The 8,506-nt window shown below is 52.8% G+C and overlaps 1 protein-coding gene and 1 long non-coding RNA gene across 3 annotated transcripts in view; both read right to left on the reverse strand.

The window, feature by feature from the left end:
* Positions 1–1,074, reverse strand: part of PKNOX2 (PBX/knotted 1 homeobox 2) — an 82,748-nt gene extending 81,674 nt beyond the window's left edge. For both annotated transcript variants that reach the window (XM_019658930.1, XM_019658929.1), the window contains exon 1: positions 968–1,074. In XM_019658930.1, coding sequence (XP_019514475.1) covers positions 968–1,054 — 87 coding nt within the window. In that variant the 5' untranslated portion in view covers positions 1,055–1,074. The remainder of the gene's footprint in view (positions 1–967) is intronic.
* Positions 1,075–8,290: 7,216 nt separating this feature from the next.
* The window catches only part of LOC109391397 (uncharacterized), a 205,340-nt gene continuing 205,124 nt past the window's right edge, over positions 8,291–8,506 (reverse strand). The window contains exon 4 of the long non-coding RNA XR_002125799.1: positions 8,291–8,397. This is a non-coding gene — a long non-coding RNA (uncharacterized LOC109391397). The remainder of the gene's footprint in view (positions 8,398–8,506) is intronic.

The following is an 8,506-nucleotide window of genomic DNA, read 5'->3' on the forward strand; positions in this document are numbered from 1 at the left end:
GCTGCCTGGCACATAGTAGGCACTCACTGCACATTTGTTAAACGAATGAATGAATGTTGTAGCTGGTTGCATTTCACATTATAGATACTCGATAAATAATTGTTGAGTTAATATTGACTTGTGAGACTAGGGTAGAGAAAACAGGAGAGTGTAAAGTTCAAGGTCATAGGATGGAGACTTCGGTGAAGGCACAGCCTCATCACTAACTCGGAGTCTCAGAAGAACAACGTGTGAGGCGCACACCGGGGAAGCAAATGTTGGAAGTAATCGGCTCAACGACTGCAGGAGCCCAACCCACAAAGGCTGGGCCAAGCTTCCAGGAGCAGGAGAGGAGACAATAGGAAGACAGGGCAAAGACACTGTCTCCCACAGGAGCTGCAAGCAGGTGGCAGTTTCAGAAGAACCTGGGCAGGGGGCCTGTGTCAGAGTTGAGGGGTGGAAACCAGAAACCAGAGGGAAGGGCTGGAAGGCACAAAGAAACAGGCCTGGCCTTTTATGGATAGAAAAGGTCCTGAAGAGAAGGGAGATTCCTCCAATAGGCAGGCAGAGAAGGATGGACAGAGGGGCACCAGTGACCATGAGTAGAGGGAGCTGGTATGAAGGAGCCTCTAACTTAGAAGTTTCCCTCGATCCCTCAAAGGCAGACTCCATTTACCTGTATCTTCCTGAGTGAGGAGTTTGAAGCATTTGTCTGATGTCTGCTCTGAGTGGGAAGCAGTGTTGGGTGGGGACAGGGCCATGACTCTCGGTGCTCTAGGCAATGGTCCTAAATGCTGACGACAGTTGCCCAGGCAGCGTCTGAAGCCCATGTTTGTCAAATGCAGTGACCCCCTTTGGGGTTCTGTGTCTGCCAGGCTTTCTCCAGAGGCCTCCCCAGTCCTGACAGGGAAGAGCCCAGAGAGCACCAGGGCCTGCCCTCCGCCCCCAGAAGGCCATGCACCACTCCTGTTGGTTGGTGGACACTCACCTGTGGACTGTCCTGGTAGGGTGGGGGAGGGACATTCTGCGTGGCCATCATCGTCAGAGCTGGGGCAGGGGAGGCATGTTGCATCATGGGGTTGATTCACATCGAGGATCTGTGGCAGGAGAAAGGAGGCCACATGTTAATACTGAGCCCAGGGAGCCCAGGAACCAGCAGGTGGACATTTCAGGCTGGGCCACCTGGACTGACCAGACACAGCAAGGGTTTAAAGCCCTTTAGGGGAATTTAAAGCCCAGAGGGGAGCTATGGGGAGAGGCCTGGGTGGGGAGAGGCTTGCTGTGAGAGTTGACTTAAATAAAACAATACTCAAATCAGATATAAAACAACCCGTATGAAGCCATACTTAGTTCAGCATCAGTTGGGGGTAAGGGCTTGGGGAGCGGGGGGAGGCATTTGGCTGATGGCAGCACAGTGGGGTTGGAGGCCATTCGGTACCCACAAGACAAGGGTGCTTTCTCCATCCCAAGCCTTCAGAGCAACCGACTGCATTTACTCTGAGGGCGCCGAGGCCTCAGCCATTGCCCTTCCAGCTCCAGTTACCCTCTCCCTGCCCCCTCCTGGGTGTGCTCACTACACCCCCTAGTGGTGCGAAGGGACGTGACCCGCTGGTCCCTTCCTCAGAAGGGAGGTGGAGCACGCGGCCCTAGCGACTTCTTGGAGGTCTTCCAGGAAAATCCGAAAGCCTGGGTGAAGTGCCCATCCCCTGGGGGTTATTCTAGGTGTGTGTTGGTGACTATGGGCTTATTGATGTGCCGGCCCATCCTACGAAGGAAGACTTTCCTTAGCCTTCATTCGATGTAGAGACAGACATGTGGGGCCAGAGGAGCCGTCAGAGCCCACTGCTTATCCCCCCACCCCTCACAGAGGAGATGGAGGCCAAGAGGAGTGACGTGTGTGTGTGTGTGTGTGTGTGTGTGTGTGTTTGGGGGTGGAGTGCTAGTGAAGCAGGGATGGAACCCAAGTCCCCTGATTCCCAGTCCTCCCCCCATCTGCTTTACTGTACCCCTGACCCCTACCTCACAACCAGGAAGTGAGGAGCCCCCACTGGGCCTCAGTATTTCTTCTTGAACCAGAAGGTGCTGCTGTAAGCGGAGACAGCCTGGCAGTGCCACCCAAGGAAACAGGATGCCCAGAGAGCTGTTTAGCTCAGTAGGTGCCCTGAAATATTTAGAGCTGGAACCATGGGCACGCTGCCTGATACAGGGCCATCTATCATGGGGCATGGAGACGCCTAAGAACCGCTGTAGGGTGCAGGACCTGTCCTCCCAGGGGAGGGTGCTGATGAGCCAGAGACCTTTGTCTCCCTGAGGCCCTCCCATCACACCCTCCCCAGAGTCTCCCAAAATGTTCACATGCCTGAATTCTGCAGGAATTCGAGGGTGTTCTGAGNTTATAGAGTAGCAACGAAAATAATTTTATGGTTGGGGGTCACCACAACATGAGGAACTGTATTAAGGGGTCGCAGCATTAGGAAGGTTGAGAACCGCTGTCCTAGAAGATCTTCCGGGAACGGGAGGCAGAGCAAGCCCCAGTCCTCCTCAGGCCCGCGGCTACTTGATCACCTGTTCCCTGATTTATTTTAAGCGTTGTATACTTGGGCCATTAACTATTTTTGTAACTGTTTAGGGCACTCCTCCTGCTTGGAGGCAATCGGCTAGACAATAAAATCTCTGTTCTTGGGGTAAATATCAGAATTCAGGTAGCAAGTACATCAAATGCAAAACCTGGACAAGGTCATTAGAGTGAGTGTCACAAGCCTTGTTGCTGGCCCACCATCTCCTAAGTGGGGACAGACAGGCCCCACTGTGGGACCTGAGGCTGCTTTGCCTTTTCCATGTGACAACTCCAGGTCTTGAGTGAGTTGGAGTTCAGGATGTGCCCAGTCTAAAGACATGGGTGGCCCAAGCAACCAGGGAGAGAGGTCGATGCGTACAAAGAGAAGAAATGACCAGCAGAAAATATAAAGGAAAGAGAGGAGTCCGTTTGGATGAGTCAAAGCAAGGGCAGACAGGTTGCCCATAAGGTCCCTGGGGTGCTGCGCCCAAGGGTACAAGGAGCCATCAATCATAGCCACAGAAAAGGCTTAGGGGGACTTTCAAAGCTGCTGAATTAACGCTATTGCTGCAAAGCGAATGAGTTTCACAGGCAGCTGAGCAGAGGTTCCCTGCAAGGCAGGGGGCTCCAGCCCTTAAAGAGATGAGAGGAATGTAAAGTGTGTAAAAACATCTGAACCCGCTTCTGCCTGTCACAGCTGCATGGCCTGGATGGAGGGGCCATTCACAGCTGGGGCCCCAGCCACCCCCTCTGCCTTCAGTTAATGAAACCAGCATGGGAACCCTGATGACTGATCAATGGTCCAGCTGCCCCAGGATGTCTGCTCCCCTGGCCCCACCCAAGTGAGAATGGTGCTGGGATAGTGAGGGAAAAAAGGCACTTGGAGGGATAGGGAGCCAGGCCTGGCCGAGCTCTCCGACATGGCTGGCCCAGCTCAGCCTCCCTCTGGCAGGAGGAGTAAAATAGCATCATCTTGACCCCAGATCTCCAAGCACAGTTTCCTGGAGTCCTGACACCATTCTCCTCGTGCTGAGGGTTGCGGGCGGATGGAGGGGCATGGAGGAGCACAGCTTTTGCCAAAGGGTCCCAAGAAAACGCTTGACTTCCTGCAGACACGAGATTCCCACACGAGTCCTAGACTGAGAGTTCTGACTTCTGTCCTGCTTCCTCTGGTCAATAGTGAGGCTGCATCCCTGGTGAACCGCCAAACCCTTTTCATATCACCCATCATCGAGTCATGCTCCATAAGCACCTGGCTGCCTACATATCAATTTGTTCTGAAACTGTTAACTGAGCGTTCTCATTCAGGGCACTGTGCTGAGTGGGTCAGACCAGGACCCACAAGCATTTCTGCTTCCACACAGCCTGAGGTGCTGGGGACAAGCAGGCAGAGGAAGATGGAACACTGAATACATGCTCAAGTAGACCGGATACAATATTTGTCTTCCTATAAGTCAAGGGCAAAGATATTTGTGGAACGTTATGTATGCGTCTATGTTTGAGGAAACGTGGGGGGTGGAGTGCTGGTAGCAGGAGCTTTTTGTGTGCAGATAAGGTGAGGGTGGAAAAGCTAATAAATCCAGAGGGTTTTCTGAATTGCTGATGGAGGGACCAAAAGGAGAACTTTGCTTGGTGGATAATGTTGCATGTGGAGTGTTACAGGAAATGGGAGAATTTGAAGGACACTTCAGAGGTGGACAGAGAATACACGAATGAAGGGTGGATGCCTAGAAGGAGTGAGAGGGCTGCCGCGTTACCATGAAGGTTCTGGGAGGAGACTGGAGTGACACTTGCTGGGAGAGGGAGCAACTGCAGAGAACACAATAACTTTAAGAGTCCCGTTAGGACCAGTGGGGTGCTGGGCAGTGGGAGGAGGGCGTTGTGAGAGTCCAGGTGGCAGGTGGCTGAGCTGTGGCAGAGATGCAGAAGAGCGGAAGTAGAGCGATGTAGTGATTCACACAATATATTGACTGGAGGGACCACACACCTAGTTCATATGCAGGTCTCCCTAGAAACAATGTTTTCATTAAACGCCAGACCTCCAGGTTTCCAGGTGACTTGCCTCTGCCTCTCAGAGCATAAGTGAGGGTCTGGATCAAGGGCCCAGCTACAGCGCGCTGGACTTGAGGTGCTGCAGTTAGACAGTAGGGGGTGCTGCGACTCTGGCAGAACTTAACAGGAAGCCACCAGATAAGAGGAAGCAGGCCACCAGGAAAGAGTCCAGTAGTCACCGTTTTTGCACTTTCTAAGCTTAGGGTCTGTCTCTAGAGCACATTAAACACAGAGTGACGCCCTTACAAGCAATCATGAAGGTTCCCTACGACTGACAGAAACAGGCAGAGGGGCCGGAGGCTGCCTGGCCATCCTACCACTTTGCTGTGCCCTAATAGCGTGGGGCCAGAACCATTAACGCTTCTCAACTAAAACGGGAAGAGAAAAGAAGCCTCCCTCATTTTTAATAACTTTATTCCCCAAACTTCAAAAATGAAATTGCCACGTTAAGAACTTGCCTTGAAAAAAAAAATTCTAATTTATTATAAAGAAAGTCCGGGGCTTGGGAATATTTTTAATGCAGATTCCTAATTTTCCAAAGTGCGGTTCTCCTGTGCATTTGAATAGATTATGCTCGGTACTGCTAGCCCTTAGCACAACGGGAACATTATTAAAACGATTGCATGGGTCTCAGAGGAAGGGCTCTGCTTCTTGCTTCCTTTATCATTTTGGGGACTTCGTATCAGAGACTGTCCATTTTGCCTGTGGAAGGAACTGGGTTTCCGAGGAGGTGATCAAGAGATGTGCTCAGCTGTGCAGGCCTTGAGGAAACAAGTCATACTGGGTCCAAAAGTAATGAGATGAGACCTCAAGGAATGAGGAGGAGGTGGGAATCCTTTCCAGAGGGCCCCCGTGTGCCTGTCCCCTGTTCCCATTAGGCTCGGCTTTCCTGAGGACACTGAGTGTCAGAGAGCAGCTGGTTCTCTAGGATAATGAGCGTTACGAGGGCAATGGAGCAGGGCTTCCCCTGAGAAGCTGGGCTCAGCCTCTTGAAAGCATAAAGGGAAGAAGACAGGGGGACCAGAGCAAGTTCCCCAGCAGAAAACTCACATGGAAGACATTCCTGTGCACAAGCCACTTCTAGCAACCCCCAAGAGTGGAGAGAAGGCCCCCCGCCCCCAAAAGCTGACTGGCTTCAAAGTCAAGCACTTCCTGGAGAGACAACCCAGTCTATGTTCTGGGGACCTTACCCACCTCCTCCGTTCCACCTATTCCATCGCTGCCCGAACTCCTCCCATGATTCTCTGTCCTGATCAGTTTCCTTGGGAACCAGTTTGGCCCAGGGAAGCCCCATATGGCAATCTGCCACAGCCTAGTGGCCTAGCCAAGGCCATGAAGACCCCAGACCTTGGCCTGGTCACTTTACCATGGACACGGAGACTTACTGTCAGACATTCCTGGACCTCTGGGGTCACAAATAGGTGTGTGGCTTCCCCAGGGCAAATTATTCCCTTGCTGTAAATTAAGTACTGGTGGTTGTTCAGAGAGGAGAGGCTGGGGACAGTCCCCACATGGTGCTTCTTCTCTGAGACCCTAGGTGAGGAACTGGAGCCTCCGTTCTTCCCTTAAAAGGCCGGAGAAGCTCAGTGGTGGCTTCTAGGGGTGTGGGGCAGCGCCTTAGGGCTGCAGCCCCATCTCCACCCCCCCCTCAGCAGCTGGGATGTATTAATACTCAGCTGTATGCTGAGAATTAAATTAGGCTCCTCGACTTAAGTACACCCAGATCAGCATACTTGGACAACACAGGCCCTTCCTGCAGCTTTCTTGCTAATCCCCACCAAACCCAAACTTTTCCCAGCTGCCCAGGCAGCAAAACAGAGGGGGCGGGGGCCGGGCGGGAGGAGGCAGCAGCTGCCAGCTGTGCCAATCCAGGGCTCTCTGACCTCTCTGTTCGCCAGTCTGTCCCTGGGCCCTGGGTATGGGGGTGTGGGCCTTTGTGCCCACCACCTGCTAAATGCAGGGAGTGTCCCACTGCCACTCCCATTCCTACCGTGGATTTAGGAAAGCAGCATCCAGCTACAAAAGAAACGGAGCCAAAGTTCCTGCCTCTTTATCACTACCTCGGGGTCCCCAACGCTGCCTGAGCAGATGAGGGATTGGGGTTGCGTCTGCTGAGAAGGATTATGTTTGTCCCTGTTGTGGCCCCTGGGTTCCCAGGTCTCCAACTAGTCCAGGCCTCCTGTTCTCCATTCTGACTATAGAAAGAAAGGGCCCGATATACCGTTGCTCATCTGGAAGCTTTCAAATCGCGGAACCATGTCAGTGCCAAGCCCAACCTGGGGTCGTTTGTGGAAAGTTACTGACACGGGCAGAGGGTTTGCTGGATATGAGGGTAGGTTGGAGAGGGCCTAGGAAAAAGCATGGAGTTGATATGGGGGAGCAGGGGTGGGGACAAAAGGACATGTGCTCGAAGGTCAGTGAATGACAAGTGCTTTTGGATTTTGCAGGCTGAGGCGTCAATGGTAGTCTGAGTGCTGGACACTGTTAAGTGTAACTTATTGGGGAAATAACAGGATGGATAGAACAGGATAGATATGCTCACACGAGGCTGGGGGTGTCAGGGCCAGAGGACCTAACGTGGGCAAAAGCCTGCGCACCCTGTGTCTGCGTCTTAATATCCTTCTCATGTTCCACAGATCTTCTGTGTGGTCCACGAGAACAGCTGTTTTTGAAATGCCTAATGAGGAGGGATATCAGGGCAGGGCAAACATGCTGCTGGGAGGAGTGAGAAAGGCTGCCTGGCACATAGTAGGCACTCACTGCACATTTGTTAAACGAATGAATGAATGTTGTAGCTGGTTGCATTTCACATTATAGATACTCGATAAATAATTGTTGAGTTAATATTGACTTGTGAGACTAGGGTAGAGAAAACAGGAGAGTGTAAAGTTCAAGGTCATAGGATGGAGACTTCGGTGAAGGCACAGCCTCATCACTAACTCGGAGTCTCAGAAGAACAACGTGTGAGGCGCACACCGGGGAAGCAAATGTTGGAAGTAATCGGCTCAACGACTGCAGGAGCCCAACCCACAAAGGCTGGGCCAAGCTTCCAGGAGCAGGAGAGGAGACAATAGGAAGACAGGGCAAAGACACTGTCTCCCACAGGAGCTGCAAGCAGGTGGCAGTTTCAGAAGAACCTGGGCAGGGGGCCTGTGTCAGAGTTGAGGGGTGGAAACCAGAAACCAGAGGGAAGGGCTGGAAGGCACAAAGAAACAGGCCTGGCCTTTTATGGATAGAAAAGGTCCTGAAGAGAAGGGAGATTCCTCCAATAGGCAGGCAGAGAAGGATGGACAGAGGGGCACCAGTGACCATGAGTAGAGGGAGCTGGTATGAAGGAGCCTCTAACTTAGAAGTTTCCCTCGATCCCTCAAAGGCAGACTCCATTTACCTGTATCTTCCTGAGTGAGGAGTTTGAAGCATTTGTCTGATGTCTGCTCTGAGTGGGAAGCAGTGTTGGGTGGGGACAGGGCCATGACTCTCGGTGCTCTAGGCAATGGTCCTAAATGCTGACGACAGTTGCCCAGGCAGCGTCTGAAGCCCATGTTTGTCAAATGCAGTGACCCCCTTTGGGGTTCTGTGTTTGCCAGGCTTTCTCCAGAGGCCTCCCCAGGCCTGACAGGGAAGAGCCCAGAGAGCACCAGGGCCTGCCCTCCGCCCCCAGAAGGCCATGCACCACTCCTGTTGGTTGGTGGACACTCACCTGTGGACTGTCCTGGTAGGGTGGGGGAGGGACATTCTGCGTGGCCATCATCGTCAGAGCTGGGGCAGGGGAGGCATGTTGCATCATGGGGTTGATTCACATCGAGGATCTGTGGCAGGAGAAAGGAGGCCACATGTTAATACTGAGCCCAGGGAGCCCAGGAACCAGCAGGTGGACATTTCAGGCTGGGCCACCTGGACTGACCAGACACAGCAAGG

This window comes from Hipposideros armiger, unplaced genomic scaffold (genome assembly GCF_001890085.2).
Source record: "Hipposideros armiger isolate ML-2016 unplaced genomic scaffold, ASM189008v1 scaffold_291, whole genome shotgun sequence".
Classification (NCBI taxonomy): Eukaryota; Metazoa; Chordata; class Mammalia; order Chiroptera; family Hipposideridae; genus Hipposideros; species Hipposideros armiger.